Source organism: Aquarana catesbeiana, linkage group LG08 (genome assembly GCF_042186555.1).
Source record: "Aquarana catesbeiana isolate 2022-GZ linkage group LG08, ASM4218655v1, whole genome shotgun sequence".
Lineage (NCBI taxonomy): Eukaryota > Metazoa > Chordata > Amphibia > Anura > Ranidae > Aquarana > Aquarana catesbeiana.
In genome coordinates, this window is record NC_133331.1 from 117,579,412 (window position 1) to 117,599,229 (window position 19,818).

A 19,818-nucleotide genomic window follows, 5' to 3' on the forward strand; every position below is an offset into this window, starting at 1 on the left:
GGCCACATACAGAGACCCAACATGCACAGAGCACCTTCAGGCGTTCTGGAGCACCCAGGCCAATTCTGACATTAGAACCCCAAAACATTTTATATATTTTTTTAGCAAATACCCTAGAGAATACAATGGCAGTCATTGCAACTTTTTATCTCACACAGTATTTTCGAACGCGTTTTTAAAAAAAAAAAAAAACAGTTTTGTGCTTTAAAAAAAAACAAAAAACAGTAAAGTTAGCCCAATGTTTTTGCATAATGTGAAAGATGAAGTTACACCCAGTAAATAGATATCCAACATGTCACCTTTCAAAATTGCACACACTTCGTTACTTAAAAATCCCCATAGGCGACACTTTAAAATTTTTTACTGGTTACATGTTTTGAGTTACAGAGGAGGTCTAGGGCCAAAATTATTGCTCCAGCTCTACCAATCGCAGCGATACCTCACATGTGTGGTTTGAACACCATTTTCATATGTGGGCGGGACTTACTTCCCTTCTGCATGCGAGCACACAGGGACAGGGGCACTTTTAAATTATTTTTTTTTATTGTTCATTTTACTTTATTTTAGTTTGATGCTTTTTTCAAAAAAAAAAAATTTTTTGATCACTTTTATTCCTATTACAAGGAATGTAAACATCCCTTGTAATAGGAATATGGCATGACAGGTCCTCTTTACAGTGAGATATGGGGTCACCAAGACCCCACATCTCACCTCTAGGCTGGGAAGCCTGAAAAAAAAAAAAAAAAAGATCCTGGCTTTGATCGTAGCGGTGAGTCGGTAGAAGTACCGGAGGGTGGCGGGAGGGGGGTAGTCCCCTCTCGCCTCCCGTAAGAATGATCAATCAGTGGATATGATCATTCTTATGGTGTAGGGAATCGCCGCTTGAAAAAGCTGATATCTGAATGATGCCTGTAGCTGCAGGCATCATTCAGATATCCCCGCACAAAGTCAAGGACATCGTATGACGGCGGGCGGGGAGTGGTTAAAACGCATTTTTTTTTTTTAACACAAAGTTGTCCATTTATACAATATTTCTAATACATAGCACATACATACCAAAAATGACACTCCAAAATAGATTCTCCTACTCCTCCTGAGTACGGCGATACCACATGTGTGAGACTTCCACAGCCTGGCCACATACAGAGGCCGAGTACAGCAGAGTATGGCAGAGTATGGTCGAGTATGGCTCAGCATGGCAGGGTATTGCAGGGTATCGCCAAGTATGACTGGGTATGGCTGGGTATGGCAGAGTATAGCTGGGTATTGCAGAGTATGGCTGGGTATCACCGGGTATGGCTGGGTATGGCTGGGTATGGCAGGGTATGGCAGAGTATTGCGGGGTATGGCAGAGTATTGTAGCATTTTGTGGGGTATTGCAGAGTATTGTGGGTTATTGCAGGGTATTGCAGAGTATTGCGGGGTATTGCAGAGTATTGCACAGTATTGTGGGGTATTGCAGAGTATTGCGGGGTATTGCAGAGTATTGCACAGTATTGTGCGGTATTGCAGAGTATTGCAGAATATTGCAGAGTATTGTGGGGTATTGCAGAGTATTGCACAGCATTGCAGGGCATTGCAGAGTAGTGCAGGGTATTGCAGAGCATTGAGGGATGGTTGAGCATGGATGGATGGATGGCAGTTGTCACTGAGCAGCGCTGTGGGCACTACAGATCCAGCCCACAGTGCTGCTGCCATCAGATCCCTCCCCCTCTCCGCGCACAGTGTAACGATCGGTACAGACAGGGGAGGAGAGGAAACGGCGTCATGAGATGACGCCGGTTTGTTTACATGTGATCGCTCCATCATTTGACGGAGCAATCACATGGTAAATGGGCGCGATTAGCGGCCATTTACCGGAATCCATGATGCTCCAGGTCCTCTGGACCCGGTAGTCACGGATGTTCTCAGGTGCGTGACCCAGGGGGCGTGCGAGAGCGCAATTCTGGGAGGACATCACTGTATGCCCTACCAAAGTTAAGCAACCGCCCTGTAGCCTTCATTTGGCTATGGGCCGGTTGTTAAGTGGTTAATATTAAAGATAAGCAATTGCCCTTAGTATGCCAAAATTGTCTGGGCATCAGTTCAAAGTGTACTCAACGCACGTTTCATGGCTCACACCACTCATCAGGATTAAAATGCTCTGAAATTAAATCAATAACATATCTAGAAATATAGGATACCCTTTAAAAACAGAACCATCTCTCAAAAAAGGGGGGTCTATAACTTACAAAATGGTCCAATAGTGATGCCCAACCTATATCCAAGGGAAAACGGGGGACAGGGATGATGATCTCTCCCGGGGCTGAGGTGAGGAATCCCATCCAAACCGGGGACAGCAGCCAGATGAAGACCAGACGACCATATCACAACCACGTGAACTATGCAACTATGTAACTATGTAACTCTCAGATACCGAGCAGGACGCTAAAAAATACCAGGGGTCAAAAAGGAGAAGGAGAGGCAATATAAAGAGGGCAAGCCCTTAAATTCCCTCCAAATGGGAAGGGGGTTGTACTAGAGTGGACATAAGATCTAGTGCTGATTAAAATTGACTAGATTGGCTCCAAACAATCACATCCCCCCCAAAAAAAATATTCAACTCAAGAAATCTAAGAAAGCTGGTAGGACTTTTGAATCACTATACAATACAAATCTTATTCATAAAATCAGATTTGTATTTATACATTGCCTATAAAAAAGAACACATTCTTATTTAAAAGTCTCAACATCATAAAAATTATTAAAAATAATATGACTCCTTTTTTACAACATCCATCACATATTTAGAAATCATTACAACTTAGGTAGGTATAAAACCCTCCCATATACAAAAGTATTTGCAGGTATTTCTATTGCAAATGCAGTGGAAAATTAGGAAGCTCAACTCGTTTCTTGAATTATATGACTCCGCTTCATCAAAAGAAACTAAAGTGGATTGGCAAACTTATGCCGCATACACACGATCAGAATTTCGGCCCGCAAAAGACCGATGAGAGTTTTTCGTCTGAAAATGCGACCATGTGTATGATCCATCGGTCTTTTGCTGGCAGAATTCCAGCCAACAAAAGATTGAGAGCATGCTCTCTATTTTTCGGTCGGGAAAAGTTGCTATCCGAAAATGCAATCGTCTGTGGCAATTTTGAAGTGCAAAATCCCTACGCATGCTCAGAAACAATTGTATGCATGCTTGGAAGCACTGAACTTCATTGTCTCGGCTCGTCGTAGTGTTGTACGTCACCACGTTCTTGACGGTCGTAATTTCAGCGAACTTTTGCATGACTGTGTGTATGCAAGGCAAATTTGAGTGGCATCCCATCGGAAAAGCCGTCATATCTTTTTCCAATGATTAATCTGCTCATGTGTACGCGGCATAATATGTCAAAATACATACAGTAAGACCATTACAAACAACTGAATAGAGGCATTTCTACATATGCATAATAAACTAAGAGTCAAGTATGGCACCAGAGTGTGCTAAGAAATTTTATGGATAGAATAATTCAATAGCTTGGCATGAACAGCTAGGAAGTCCCTAGTGGACTTGGCAGAGGATTTGAACCCACCTGACAGAGCTAAAAAAGACTCGTCAGATGAAGACCCTCTAACAATGGGGTGGTGTCATGTTCCAGATTACAGTGCAATTCCATCTGGGGATCCCAGGAAAATGCCCCCAAAAACATTAGGTGATTATGGGATGAGGACAATTGTAGCAGTAGGACTAACTTCTGTATATCTTATGTGAAGATATGTTTTGGCATGTGGAGGTACACACAGGCAAGGCCTTGCATTTTTAAAATGGAGTCCAATGGTTTCAACTCAAGGGTAGATCCCAGTGCTTTAACTCAATCCAGCCTTACCTAAAAAGTGAGTCCTTAGAGACTTATACTAGAGGATGAGCATTCCAATGAGCAACAAATATAAATGAAAAAAAAAAAAAACTTCACAAGAAGACTTTAATAAAATAAAGAGGTAGGCAGCTAAATGGCAGATGAGGTTAAATGTGTTCAGACCCCCTTACATTTTTCACTTTTTGTTATAGTGCAGCCATTTGCTAAAATCATTTAAGTTCATTTTTTTCCTCAATGTACACACAGCACCCCATATTGACAGAAAAACACAGAATTGTTGACATTTTTGCAGATTTATTAAAAAAGAAAAACTGAAATATCACATGGTCCTAAATATTCAGACCCTTGCTCAGTATTTAGTAGAAGCACCCTTTTGATCTAATACAGCCATGAGTCTTTTTGGGAAAGATGCAACAAGTTTTTCACACCTGGATTTGGGGATACTCTGCCATTCCTCCTTGCAGATCCTCTCCAGTTCTGTCAGGTTGGATGGTAACCGTTGGTGGACAGCCATTTTTAAGTCTCTCCAGAGATGCTCAATTGGGTTTAAGTCAGGGCACTGGTTGGGCCATTCAAGAACAGTCACAGAGTTGTTGTAAAGCCATTTCTTCGTTATTTTAGCTGTGTGCTTAGGGTCATTGTCTTGTTGGAAGGTAAACCTTCGGCCCAGTCTGAGCACTCTGGAGAAGGTTTTCGTCGAGGATATCCCTGTACTTGGCCGCATTCATCTTTCCCTCGATTGCAACCAGTCGTCATGTCCCTGCAGCTGAAAAACACACCCACAGCATGATGCTGCCACCACCATGCTTCACTGTTGGACTGTATTGGACAGGTGATCAGCAGTGCCTGGTTTTCTCCACACATACCGCTTAGAATTAAGGCCAAAAAGTTCTATCTTGGTCTCATCAGACCAGAGAATCATATTTCTCACTATCTTGGAGTCCTTCAGGTGCTTTTTAGCAAACTCCATGTGGGCTTTCATGTGTCTTGCACTGAGGAGAGGCTTCCGTCAGGCCACTCTGCCATAAAGCTCCGACTGGTGGAGGGCTGCAGTAATGGTTGACTTTCTACAATTTTCTCCCATCTCCCGACTGCATCTCTGGAGCTCAGCCACAGTGATCTTTGGGTTCTTCTTTACCTCTCTCAGCAAGACTCTTCTCCCCAGATAGCTCAGTTTGGCCAGACGGCCAGCTCTAGGAAGGGTTCTGGTCATCCCAAACGTCTTCCATTTAAGGATTATGGAGGCCACTTTGCTCTTAGGAACCTTAAGTGCAGCAGATTTTTTTGCAACCTTGGCCAGATCTGTGCCTTGCCACAATTCTGTCTCTGAGCTCTTCAGGCAGTTCCTTTGACCTCATGATTCTCATTTGCTCTGACATGCACTGTGAGCTGTAAGGTCTTATATAGACAGGTGTGTGGCTTTCCTAATTAAGTCCAATCAGTATAATCAAACACAGCTGGACTCAAATGAAGGTGTAGAATAGGGATGAGCTTCGACTTCTTCGCCAGTTTGCTGAACAGCGAACAATTTGGGGTGTTTGCGGCAAATTCAAATGCCACGGAACACCCGTAATATCCCTTTAAATATCCCTTTAAATTTTGTACCTGGGGGTGTCTATAGTATGCCTGTAAAGGGGCGCATTTTTCTTGTGTTTAGAACAGTCTGACAGCAAAATGACATTTCAAAAGGAAAAAAAGTCATTTAAAACTACTTGCGGCTATTAATGAATTGCCGGTCCGGCATTACACATAAAAGTTCATTGATAAAAACGGCATGGGAATTCCCCACAGGGGAACCCCAATCAAAATAAAAAAAAAAAAAATGATGTGGGGGTCCCCCTAAATTCCATACCAGGCCCTTCAGGTCTGGTATGATATTAAGGGGAACCCCGGCCAAAATTAAAAAAAAAAAAATGGCGTGGGGTCCCCCTCAAAATCTATACCAGACCCTCAGGTCTGGTATGGATTTTAAGGGGAACCCCGTGCCAAAATAACAAAAAAAAACGGTGTGGGGTCCCCCCAAAAATCCATACCAGACCCTTATCTGAGCACGCAACCTAGCAGGCCACAGGAAAATAGGAGGGGGGGCGAGAGAGCGCCCCCCCTCCTGAGCCGTACCAGGTCACATGCCCTCAACATTGGGAGGGTGCTTTGGGGTAGCCCCCCAAAACACCTTGTCCCCATGTTGATGGGGACAAGGGCCTCATCCCCACAACCCTTGGCCGGTGGTTGTGGGGGTCTGCGGGTGGGGGACTTATCGGAATCTGGAAGCCCCCTTTAACAAGGGGACCCCCAGATCCCGGCCCTCTCCCCTGTGTGAAATGGCAAGGGTGTACCCCTACCTTTTCACAAAAAAACTGTCAAAAATGTTAAAAATGACAAGAGACAGCTTTTGACAATTCCTTTATTTAAATGCTTCTTTTTTCTTCTATCTTTTTTCTTCTATCTTCCTTCGGTTTCTTCATCCATCTTCTTCCTCTTCTGGTTCTTCCTCCGGTGTTCTCGTCCGGCATCTTCCTCCGCGGCGTCGGCGTCTTCTTCCCTTCTTCTCCTCGTGCCGCTCCGCATCCATGATGGCATGGAGGGAGGCTCTCGCTGTGTGACGCTTCTCTCTTCATCTTCTTTTCGGGCCGCTCCACATCCATGATGGCATGGAGGGAGGCTCCCGCTGTGTGCTGCTTCTCCTCTTCTGACGGTTCTTAAATAATGGGGGGCGGAGCCACCCGGTGACCCCGCCCCCCTCTAAAGCACGGGGACTTGACGGGGACTTCCCTGTGACATCAGAAGGGGCGGGGTTAGGCAACAGGTGACCTCGCCCCCTCTGACATCATGGGGAATGCCACAGGGAAGTCCCGTCAAGTCCCCGTGCGTCAGAGGGGGGTGGGGTCACTGGGTTGCTCCCCCGTTATTTAAGAACCGTCAGAAGAGAAGAAGCATCACACAGCGGGAGCCTCCCTCCATGCCATCATGGATGCGGAGTGGACTGAGAAGAAGGGAAGAAGACGCCGATGCCGCGGAGGAAGATGCCGGATGAGAAAACCAGGGAAGGACCAGGAGAACCAGAAGAAACAGAAGAAGAAGATGGAGGAAGAAACTGAAGGAAGATAGAAGAAAGAAGATAGAAGAAAAAAGAAGCATTTAAATAAAGGAATTGTCAAAAAACTGTCTCTTGTAATTTTTAACATTTTTGACAGTTTTTTTGTGAAATGGTAGGGGTACTTTTGTACCCCCTTACCATTTCACACAGGGCGGGGGGCTGGGATCTGGGGTCCCCTTGTTAAAGGGGGCTTCCAGATTCCGATAAACCCCCCGCCCGCAGACCCCCACAACCACCAGCCAAGGGTTGTGGGGATGAGGCCCTTGTCCTCATCAACATGGGGACAAGGTGTTTTGGGGGGCTACCCCAAAGCACCCTCCCAATGTTGAGGGCATGTGACCTGGTATGGTTCAGGAGGGGGGGCGCTCTCTCGTCCCCCCCACTTTTCCTGCGGCCTGCCAGGTTGCGTGCTCGGGTAAGGGTCTGGTATGGATTTTTAGGGGGACCCCACACCATTTTTTTTTTTTAATTTTGGCATGGGGTCCCCCTTAATATCCATACCAGACCTGAAGGGCCTGGTATGGAATTTAGGGGGACCCCCACATCATTTTTTTTTACATTTTGGTTCGGGGTTTCCTTGTGGGGAATTCCCATGCCGTTTTTATCAATCAACTTTTATGTGTATTGTCGGACCGGCAATTCATTAATAGCCGCAAGTAGTTTTAAATGACTTTTTTCCTTTGAAATATAATTTTGCTGTCAGACTGTTCTAAAAACGGGAAACATGCGCCCCTTTACAGGCATACTATAGACACCCCCAGGTACGAAATTTAAAGGGATATTACACTTTTATTGTTTCACTTTAAGCATTATTAAAATCACTGTTCCCAAAAAAACGGCCATTTTTAAAACTTTTTGCATTGATCCATGTCCCCTGGGGCAGGACCCAGGTCCCCAAACACTTTTTATGACAATAACTTGCATATAAGCCTTTAAAATTAGCACTTTTGATTATTCATGTTCGTGTCCCATAGACTTTAACGGTGTTCGCGTGTTCCAACAAATATTTTTTGCCTGTTGCGAACCGAACAGGGGGGTGTTCGGCTCATCCCTAGTGTAGAACCATCTCAAGGATGATCAGAAGAAATGGACAGCACCTGAGTTAAATATATGAGTGTCACAGCAAAGGGTCTGAATACTTAGGACCATGTGATATTTCAGTTTTTCTTTTTTAATAAATCTGCAAAAATGTCAACAATTCTGTGTTTTTCTGTCAATATGGGGTGCTGTGTGTACATTAAGGAGGAAAAAAATGAACTTAAATGATTTTAGCAAATTGCTGCAATAAAACAAAGAGTGAAAAATGTAAGGGGGTCTGAATACTTTCAGTCCCCACTGTATATATGCAAGTTACTCACTAGGGGGTGAACCTTTGGAAGAATCAAGGATGGAAAATGGCCTTGGTACCCTATTATATCCCAGATTCAGCAATGCAAAGCTGTAGCAAGCAAGGACAGCAGACTACTAGCATGCATTAAAAAAGGGTATTGTTCAGGAGAGTAAACTTTGATTCTTCCACTTTTCAAAATTGTGGTTCTACCACATTTTGAGTATGTCATCCAGTTCTGGTCACCAATCTTCAGGAAGGATGTGGTAGAACTGCAGAGTCCAGAGAAGGGCAACAAAGCTAATAAGGGAGATGGGGGACCTCAGTTATGAAAGATGACTACAGACATTAAACGTATTCTGCCTGGAGAGGGGATATGACAGTATAAACAAAACTTTAAATGGTGACCCCAGCATTGGGAGTAAATGTTTAATCATAGGTCTCTATAGAAGACACACAGCCACACAATGAAGTTAAATGAGAAGTTGTTCAATCTTAAACTGCTTAAGGGGTTCTTTACTACTAAAGCAGTAAGGATGTAGAACTCCCTTCCATAGTTGGTGGTGCAAGTGGGGTATAGAAACAATCAAAAATTTTAGGATGTGTTTTAGTTTCACAATGCACAGTGATATGTAAAATGATAGTGACACGCACAGACGCACAAGTTGAACTGGATGTCCTTATTCAACTTTACCAACTACATAACCAAGTCACAGAAAAGAAAAATATCTATGGTGTACTGAGTACTGAGAAAAAAACTAAATAAAAAAGAGAATAAAAAAGCTAGCGAAAAAATAACTAGCTTTTTTTTTTTTTTTTTTTTAAGCAAAGCTGAGAAAACTAGAACACTAGAAACAAGAGTCATGATGGTTAGATGTGGTTATATGAGGGCTGGCTTTTAACAGCTTTTTACTGTCTAAGCCTCCTGTAGGCAGCAGCATACAGCCTGACCATTTCAGAATTCAAGCTGTTCTGTGTTCCTTAATCAACAATAAAGAAAATATGGTATACTTACAATGACGGTAAAAATGTAATGGCTATATCTATTTAATGTGCTACCAATTTATGGTCAGTGGTGTCACATTAGACCAAACTTGTTCAAATTTGAAAGTTATTAGGGATAAGAAAGTTTCTGGATATTGGTCATATTCAAACACTAGTGGAAAAGCTGAGGAACTAGATTAGGCAATAAAATATAACAATATGCATACACATAAAACTACCTGTCTTGTTTATTCAAGCACATTGCATGGATTTTTTTGTTATGGCTATGTAAAGTACAGTATATCTATGGATAAGATTTCTCTGCCTTTTCAGGCAATGCAACATGTCAATTACCCAAAAAACATGTTTCAAGTGTTCTGCCCGCATAAAAAAAAAAAAGAACATATATAAAGAACATATAGCTATCCTATAAAGATCCATTTCGAACATCCTTAACCCATGAACATGTGTTACAAGACCTCTAAAAAGCTGAAGTAAAAAAAACAAGCTAACAAATCACTGTTTTTGTTCAGAAAATTAGAACAGTTTGTTTTCATCATGCCTAAGGCAATGACCAAGTGTAAACCTTTTGCTTTAGCTGTTATTGCCAGCAGTGCAACCAAGTCAGCTAAGCTCTATTACTTTTTCAGAAGCCTGGGTTACACTACTAGGTAGAATATGCAACACATGGGTGTTAGTGATGAAAATAAAACGACTGCCAACTACAAATTTAGCACATACTGTATGCGAAACAGAACATATCTGAAACACGTGACACGCTCGCCACACATTATAATGTCATTAAATGTAGCACTAATAATACATTATTTCATATTTATCATCTAAGGAAAAGAGTACCTACATTTAAATTGACAATTGCTTATTATTAAAACCATAATATAAATCGTGAATAATAATAATAATAATATTTTTAAAATATTGAGATAATAGCAGGGAGAATAGATCTACTTCTAACCATATTTGTTAGAAACCATAAAAGTTACTGTGAATTTAACACACCATCAAGACCTTTGGAATCTAAAGTATCTATCAGTGAAATAACTGATATATTATTTAGACATAAAGACAAAATAAATGCTACTGGGGTCTATTTGTCCAGATTCAACCCTCAAGTTATCGTCACCAGACTTATTAGTGGTCTCGATTGTGGATCACACCAGGGGGTATTCATTAAAGTGCTGTGCAATGTTCCTAGATGTTCCATGATACATAGAATTATTAACTACTCTTAACATACAGATGTAACTAGTATTTTTTTTTGTGAAAGTGCGTGTAGTGTTTGCTTTGAGTTGAGCCCTAATCAGAATAGAATATTAACACAGGAAAACTCACCTCTTCAATATCATTATCCAAAGCCATCAATTTCAACGGAGCAGTTAAGTTAGAATTGTCAGAAATAGTTGTTCCAACAGGAGAAGACTCCAGTATGTAGCCTTGGTATGTAGCCAAAGTAAAATAAGGAGCCTGATTGTTCTCATCCAAAATTTCAATGTGAACGTTTGCAAATGCTGGAAGTGGATGACCATTGTCTTGCTCAGCCTGAAAAAAAATATTGCATAGATTAAATATTATTGTAAAAATAGCAGCTGGTTGTACACTTAAGGGGTCAAAAAACATTTTAGGGTACAAAAAGCTTTTATTCCAGTACAAATAAACATAAATAAGGACATCCCTCTGTGTTACTGTGTTACTGTATGTGCACTTAAATATGTAAACCATATCACTAATTTCTCATAAAAGCTTTAATATATTAATGTAAGTTCAAAAGTAATTTTCATTATTTTAAAGTATGCAGATATTTATTAAAATAATACCTGGCAATCCTGCTTTGAAGGTGCTTGCTTACGCACTCCCTGTAATAGGGTGACAACACTGTGTACGGGTTACCAATTGTGCTTCGATGTTGTCACCCTATCACATGTTGAGATTACAAGTGGCTGTAGCAGCACAGGTTGAGCAGTTATAATCCAGCACTGTCACTTTTAGGTAACCCACCCTGAGAAATGCCATGCAGTCATTATTGGAGTGCATGGGCATAGACGGGAAGTAGCTGCAAAAGAGTTTCTGGGAATCACCATCACTTAGATGCAACAAATGATGAAAAAAGAAAAAAAAAGTCTACTTAAAAAAATAGGAAATTGTTTATGATACTGAGTGCTTTTGCAAACAAAAATGTCATTCAGTTAGAGTTTACATCTTACAAAATATATGTAAACTTAAACTTAAGAAACGGTAGCTCAGTTTTGCAAAATAGGATGACTTAAAAAAATCTTCATTTTTGAATAGAAATGTTGAAAGTTTAGGGTTTAAGTTGATTCCCTATGGTTTTCTGCAGAGATATCATATATCTGCCAGCTGTTCTCCTGCTTTACAATCCCAAGTCTATACATTGTGTACGATCACCAGCCTATCTGTGTATATAGATTAAAAAAAGGCAAAGGTTGATTGTTTTTGAATGTATGCCTTTATGCAACTTTGCATTACCTACACCATCCAAATGTTCTTTATAAATATCATTTACATTGCTAAACAATGTGGGTACAGTGGCGTTTGAAGATCTTGTCATGAGGACTGTACTAAGATATCAAATTAACTTTTTACAAACTTATGATTACACAGGTCAAAGAAAAAGCTTATAGAAAAACATAAATAGAAACATCTTCTCCTTAAAGGGGTTGTAAACCTCAAGGTTTTTCACTTTAATGCATTCTATGCTTTAAAGTGAAAAACCTCCTGTGATGCAGCAGCCCCCCCAGAGCCCCCCCTTTTATTTACCTGAACCTGGTCTTTCCAGCGACAGGGAAGAGCACACCAGCTCCAGCCAGTGTCTTGGGTCCTGATTGGATAGATTGATAGCAGCGCAGCTATTGGCTCCAGCTGCTGTCAATCAAATCCAGTGACATGGGAGCTGAGGGGCGAGGCTGAGTCCTGCTGTCTGTGCCAATGGACACGGGAGCACACCCACATGAGAGCCCTGAGGGAGATCGGCTTTCCAACGGGGCACTCGAGAAGAGGAGGAACCAGAAGCGCCACTTAGGAACCCCAGAAGAGGAGGATCGGGGCCACTCTGTGCAAAACATATTTACATATCCTTTAAATAAATAGACTGTATCAATATTGTAATAAGGATTCACTTGTTTTTTTTCTGACTGAACAAAGTACCTCAGTCTGTGGTTTAAAAGCAATAATATATGAATGAAGGTCAGTGGAAATATGAGCATGCAGTATGGTATTTTCTAATCCACATTATGTTGGTTCCAAACATTTAGTATGTTATGTATTTAATTTTTTTAATACAAAGAATAAGAATCCATAGCAGCAAAGGAATTCTCAGGTTCCTTATAAATTAGATAACAATCTAATGAAAATACAATCAAGAAGATGTAATGTACACCTTCAATAACCATTATTAAAAAAAAAAAAAAGAGAGAGAAAAAAACCGAGATGGTGTTAAATCAAAACTAAAGTTTACAATAAATGCTAGTGAATTGTGACAGAGAAGACTTTACGTGTCTCTTCTTCTTAAAAAAAACTCTTTCCTTTTGTTCTTAGCAAACTTTTTTTAGTGCACACTTCCAGTAAAGCTCTATGCAAGTTCTGTGCCTTCTAAAATCTATTTCTTACAATTGCTGTGCTAAGTACAGACTTGAAATCAAGGGGATGAATTATCTACCTTCCCTCAGCTAGCAAAAAATAACAAGGTCTTAACTAGTGGATAAACACAGTCTGCATAAATGAAGTGCTGGTCTTTCTTATCAGAAAGCCCAGCATGGTTTTTAAACTGTCACCCTATAATAAATTACATTTTACACAAAACTAAAAAATGATTTAAAGCATCTGTTATCTAATAGACACAATTAAAATTGGTATCTTAAAACCCGATTGTAGCTAAAATAAAAGCAGAAAAAACAGCACAAGAGACCTACAGTTAGTTTTATCTCTTGTGTTGGTCCCTCTTCTTTTAGCTGAAATTTACTTTGGGCTTGTCCCCACAGCCCTGCCGCTGTAAACTTCCAAGTGATGTTGAGGTTGTTATGTGGGTTTTAATAGGTTGAAAACCATGGTAAACCTGTGTTTTCTCTCTTTATTTTTAATTTTTTGTAATAAAATATGTTTGCTAAATGTTAGCTGCATGAGAGCCAGGTCCATTTTTCAAGTATAATTCCATTTTTGTTGAGAAAAAAAAACATTCCCCTCTGGGTGATCTATGTACATTGAAAGAAGTTTAGCACACTGTTGCAGATTCCTAACTTTAGTTATCCTGAAGGAATAGCTATTTTCAGAGTGAATCTGTATGAGAGTTGTGGTTTTGTAATCATCAATCAGCTGCTGCACCTGCAGGGCTCTAATGAGGACAATTGCAGGGTCTGCATCCCTTTAGATGTGATTTCCCTTTGGGAGTATCTTGCCATAAATGCTTTTGTGGCAGGGGATGCTAAAAATCAAATTTGTATATTAGTGCAGAGGTCTTGGAAAATCAGTGAGCCAATCACACAAACAGGAAATTATATTTCTGGGGGGCATTCTGTACACCGTCTGTGTATAGAATGCCTCTAGGTAGACATATTGCATTGCATTTTACAGAAAATTACAGAGCCGCATGAAATGGAAAGGTAATTTTTAATAACATTCAAGTACGATATGACTTGTGTTGCAATTATATACGCTATATACAGTATATATTTTATTATTTGACTATTTTTTTCCCACAAAAGTGGAGTTACCCTTTATTAGATATTTAAACTTCAGTGGAAGCTCTATGAATGTAGATATTTATACAGTAGTGCTGTCTTGAAGTTTTCTATAGACTCTGGTTTTGTTACCACTTTATTGTTGCTTTGTTTTTTTAGTGTAGGACTTGGAGGTCTGTTGTTCAAGAATGTTCAAGAATTACAACAGTATTAGAAATAGAGACATTTGAATTTGATGAAAGCAATGATTATAACCTATCACTGTGATTATAACCTAGCAGATGCATTGTTGGATTTTGCTTTGTCTTCTTCCAGAAGAACATTGATGAGTGGTGTGACAGACTCACTCGGGACAGAGGCTTCTGGAGGGGACTGAATGCTGGCCTCTTGCCAATTATGAGCCCTGGCATTCGGGGGAACAGTGCTCTTTGTGAGCTGTATGCCTGGGGACCCTTGAGGTGGTGTTACTTTAGATTCAGGTCCATGTCCCCCGAGACACACAGACTCTGGGAACCCTGAATATGCCATATTAGAAATAGTGACTGAGAAAATATATCTTGGATTACTTATTGGGACAGTAATATTTATCCACAATATCTCCCAGGATATATGTAAAGACTATTCTTGTTTTTTTTTTTTATTCTGAACTTAACATGTTCGTTGAGAGAGCTGATCACATTGGTCTCTAGAAATGGGTAGGACCCGGACAGTCTACTCCTACTATAGTTTGTTGCCTACTAGGCTGGGGGGGGGGATCACTGTTTGTATTGTTAACAGTAATTAGCTCCTGCTATTGTGAGAAGGTGTCCTGTGTTTATACTAATGTGTGAAGCTCGGTGACAACAAGTCTGACCTGTAGTGAAATCCTGATTAATCATAACAATGCTCAGGAGGGCACGGAGTCACATCGGCTGTTTAAGGGATTAGTTAATTAGCTTATGTTAATTAGGTTTCTGGTTACAGGTGTATTGTTAGAGTAATATGAGCAGGAGGTAGGAACCTCCTCTTTAACTGTATATAAGACTTGTATTTGGTTCTAATAAAGAGTCCATGTGCAGAAACTAAATAAGTATCATCTTGTTTTGTGCTTGTGAGCGGTTGGAATATCTGATATCTATATTCAGACTGGGAGGAAGCGGTATATGACGAAATCGCTCAAGCGGAGTGTGGGGACATTTCGTTACATTGGTAGCAAGCAGTGGGACACTTCCTGCAGTCTGGGACATCCAAACCTCCACCTGGATCCAAGGTCTGGATAGCAGGAGAGGAGAGGTACAGATACCAGCTGCTAGGGATGGGCTTTATGTTGGGGTCGAACATGAGTTCAACTCGAACATTGTCTGTTCGCCAAATAGCGAACAATTTGGGGTGTTCGCAGCAAATTTGAAAACTGCAGAACACCCTTTAAAAGTCTATGGGAGAAATCAAAAGTGCTAATTTTAAAGGTTAATATGCAAGTTATTGTCATAAAAAGTGTTTGGGGTCGTGTGGTGTCAGTTATGTAAACAGATGACCCCGCCCCCTCTGACACCACGGGGGAAACCATAGGGATGTGGCGTCAGAGGGGGGTGGAGTCACCCATTTACATCACCAATTGCTCCCACCCTCAGTTATATAACAGCTGTCATCGAGAAGCATCACTAGGCAGGAGCCTCCCATGGAGGCGGAGCTGTTGCAGCTTTTTTTTATTTTTTTGGCTCGTCGGCAGCGTGAGATGGATTTACATTTTTTTGTGAAATGGCAAGGATCTGGGTGTCCCCTTGTTAAAGGGGGCTTCCAGATTCTGATAATCCCCCCCGCCTACATACCCACACAACCACCAGGCAAAGGTTGTGGGGATAAAGCCCTTGTCCCCATCAACATGGGGATACTCTTTGGGGGGCTACTTCAAAGCACCCTCCCCATGTTGAGGGCACTTGGCCTTGGTATGGTTCAGGAGGGGGGTGCTCCCGCCCACCTCTTTTCCTGCGGCCTGCTAGGTTGCGTGCTTGGATAAGGGTCTGGACCCACAAAAATTGGCTTTATATACACTTTAAAAATGTATATGCAGACTTACACACAGCCATAAACCAATAAGTGGCACTAACAACTCTGCAGTTTTTTTTACATTGAAATGGGATATTATTTACACATGCATGCGCATAACATAGAGTTTTACACTTAATATATGGTTAATTGTGAATGTTATTTTATGTGGTCACAATGCAAGACTCTTAAGATGCTTGATACTGAGCTCAGCACTTAAAGTCAACTGGTTTGACTCAAAAATGATCCATTCTCCAGGCACACATTTCCATTTTTATTGCAAGGTGTAATGTTATTCCATTCTAGGTAGTATAGACTGTAGACATTCCAAAGATTGCTTCAGGCATTCCTGCATGGTAAATTTGCATCTTAAGAACTAGCTTTGCTCCTGTGCCATGATGGCTACTCGATACAAAGTTTATGATTATTTTTCCTTGAGTATATTGAATGAGATTTGGCTCCTGTTATTGGGACTGTGGAAGATGTTTATGATATACTCTATAGATGCAAGTAGAAATGTGATGATGATCTTGCATGACCTGTGCTTTGGAAATGTATTGTAAATGAAGATTGCATTTTGCTGTCACCTTTGCTGTCCTCACGTAGGGAAAAATGAACACTGTTCTATTTTGCAATCTCCAAACAAATGATTGATTCTGCACAGCACTTTCCTGGTGAGAAGTGACTGCAAGTATGAGTAACCTTGAAAGTTTTCCTTACTTAATATAAATACTTTTTAGCTTCTCTCACAATCCTCCTCTCATCCTTTTACTTTCTTACCCTAAATTCTGTCAGACATCAAGGGCTGATAATGCAACCTAATTTGTCAGTTAAAATACAGAGTCACATTCCATTATTATTAACAGATTATTATTATATTATTACATATATTGCAACAACCATAGCCTTGTTTTAATTGTTTCCGGAGGCCTCAACAGGGGTGGCAAGGGGGCGGTTGAGGTAATGACAGTCCGCACAGCCATTCAGGTTTGAAGCTAAGTGCAACCAACTTTATTGCATTTCCAACATCAAATGAGCCAAGGCAGGATCATTTAAACATAGGCAGCATTGCCACACAAAAATGGCCTCTCTGACATCTACTTTACTGTTTAGCCCTCTTTCTAATCAAACATTCAGAAAGCAAAAATTGAATCCACATTATGGAAGGTTAAGGTGCTTCCTGTATATAAAAAACTATATCTAAAAAAAACCCATAAAATGCTATGTACCATAGGGAAAGTGGAAAACAAACCAGAACAAACTAGGACTATGGTAATGAATGACACACTATATTGTCAAAAGCACTGAGATGTCTGCCTTTACATGCACATGAACTAATGAAATCCCAGTCTTAGTCAGTAGGGTTCAATATTGAGTTGGCTTACCCTTTGCAGCTATAACAGCTTCAACTCATCTGGGAAGGCTGTCCACAAGGTTAAGGAGTGTATTCATTGGAATGTTTGACCATTCTTCCCGGAAGTGCATTTGTGAGGTCAGTCACTGATGTTGGACGAGAAGGCCCGCCTCGCAGTCTCTGCTTTAATTCATCCCAAAGGTGTTCTATTGGGTTGAGGTCAGGACCCTGTGCAGGTCAGTCAAGTTCCTCCACCCCAAACTCGCTCATCTATGTCTTTATGGACCTTGCTTTGTGCACTGGGGCGCAGTCATTTTGGAACAGGAAGGGGACATCCCTGGGAGCATGAAATTGTTCAAAATGTCTTGGTATGCTGGCACCCTAAGAGTTCCCTTCACTGGAACTAAGGGGCTAAGCCCAACCCCTGAAAAACAACCCCACTCCATAATCCCCCCTCCACCAAATGATTTGGACCAGTGCACAAAGCAAGGTCCATAAAGACATGGATGAGCGAATTTGGGGTGGAGGAACTTGACTGGCCTACACAGAGTCCTGACCTCAACCCGAGAGATAACATTTGGGATGAATTTGAGCGGAGACTGCGAGCCAGGCCTTCTCGTTCAACATCAGTGCCTGACCTCAGAAATGTGCTTTTGGAAGAATGGTCAAACATTCCCATAGACACACTTCTAAATTTTGTGGACAGCCTTCCCAGAAGAGTTTAAGCTGTTATAGCTGCAAAGGTTGGGCCAATGCAATATTGAACCCAACGGACTAAGACTGGGATGCCATTAAAGTACATGTGCGTGTAAAGGCAGGTGTCCCAATACTTTTGACAATATAGTGTACATACATAAATAAAATTAGAGTTTTGACTTAACGGTAAAAATTGTTTTTGGAGAAAAGCAAGGGACACACACAATACGTTGTCACTACCATTTGTTAAATGCAGCTACCTTCAGGTAACCCAAAACATGAATTTCCCAAGCACAGAGCAGAGTTAAGTCTGAGGCAAATACCTTGGTAAAAACCAGAGAACCAAAGAGAGGCCAAGGAGGTAAACTGGCACTCCTGGTCCCATGCTTTGACCACTGGAGGAGGTGGTCACCAGCAACCACACACCAAATGGGGGTCTAGGAGTTTATGGCATCCTGAGCATGAATGTTTTAAAGGCTAATGCCGCGTACACACGAGTGGACCACAGTCCGCCGGACAATCCGATCGTGTGTAGGCTCCCGCTGACTTTTTTTTCCCAAAAGTCTGACGGACCTAGAAATGAAACACGTTTCAAATCTTTCCTTTGTAACTCCGCCGGACTCAGTTCCTGGCCGTTGGTTGTGTCTGCGGGCGGGCGGCTTATCGGAATCCAGAAACTCCCTTTAATAAGGTGGCCCCCAGATCCCGGCGCCCCCACCCTATGTGAATGAGTATGGGGTACATCAATAATAAAAGATATAACTAATGCGCAAAAGACCAACCTCACCAATATGGCAGGGGAAGTCGCCTACATAAGAAAGTGTACCCACATAACTCATAGGATGATAAACAAAAATATATGTGCGCTACCCCACCTACAATAAAGTAGCCAGTAAACCAAGGGTAAGTGATAGCAAAATATCGGAATAAATGATCAGCAATACTAGCACAAAAACACTGACAATGCTAGCATACAATCAGGCAGTGAATAAAATCCTAAAGTGCAATGTGCATAAAAAAGACCACATAAACATCACAAGAGATTTAACAAACATATATGAACTACTCCTTACTACTCCATACTGAAATATCCAAAATAATTAATAAATAATTGATAAAGTGTAAATGAAAAAATCAAAAATACAATCCAAAACCGCATAAAGTGCGACTTAATAACTATATCCAGAATCTTCTAAGAAAAAAAGTGCAAGTGCAATAATAGGCATTTTATTTTTTACTAGACAAGTCTCGATGGTGTCGGAGATTTGTTCTTCTAATTCCATTGAGCGGAGACCTATGTCTATTACTTTGAGTAGTTCCTGTCGCCAGTATTGTACCCATTTTTAATTATTCATCTTGCTTTTATGCTTACTAGATATTAGTAGGGAAGTTTTTAGTGTCCTTCTTGAACACTAGATGGCGTTTGAAACCTCCCCCTTTTATCCTCTGTTAGAGAACATTTATGTCCATCCAACACTAGGTGGAGCCTGTTTATTAGGTTTCCCTATGGATATGATAGGATATTGTTTTTTGTTTTATAATTCATGACGGAGTAGTGTTGGAATCCGTGAGTCTGATTTTTTAAATTATTTTTATGCTACATGTCTAAGGATAGCGTTTATTGATTAACTAGGCACATGTATTTTAATTTGGTTTAATTATCCACTGCCGTTTTGATAGCGGTTGTTACTATATATATCGGCTAGCTGACACCTGACTCCTATACCCTTTGATAAAGTCACGTGTGGTGTGACGCAATGCGTCAGGGAGGA

General features: G+C 41.0%; 1 protein-coding gene across 1 annotated transcript in view; it reads right to left on the reverse strand.

Annotated features, from left to right (window-relative positions):
• PCDH15 (protocadherin related 15) overlaps nucleotides 1–19,818 on the reverse strand; it is a 2,079,434-nt gene that overhangs the window by 1,002,481 nt on the left and 1,057,135 nt on the right. The window contains exon 12 of the mRNA XM_073596339.1: nucleotides 10,613–10,819. Within this exon, the coding sequence (XP_073452440.1) occupies nucleotides 10,613–10,819 (207 nt within the window). The remainder of the gene's footprint in view (nucleotides 1–10,612; nucleotides 10,820–19,818) is intronic.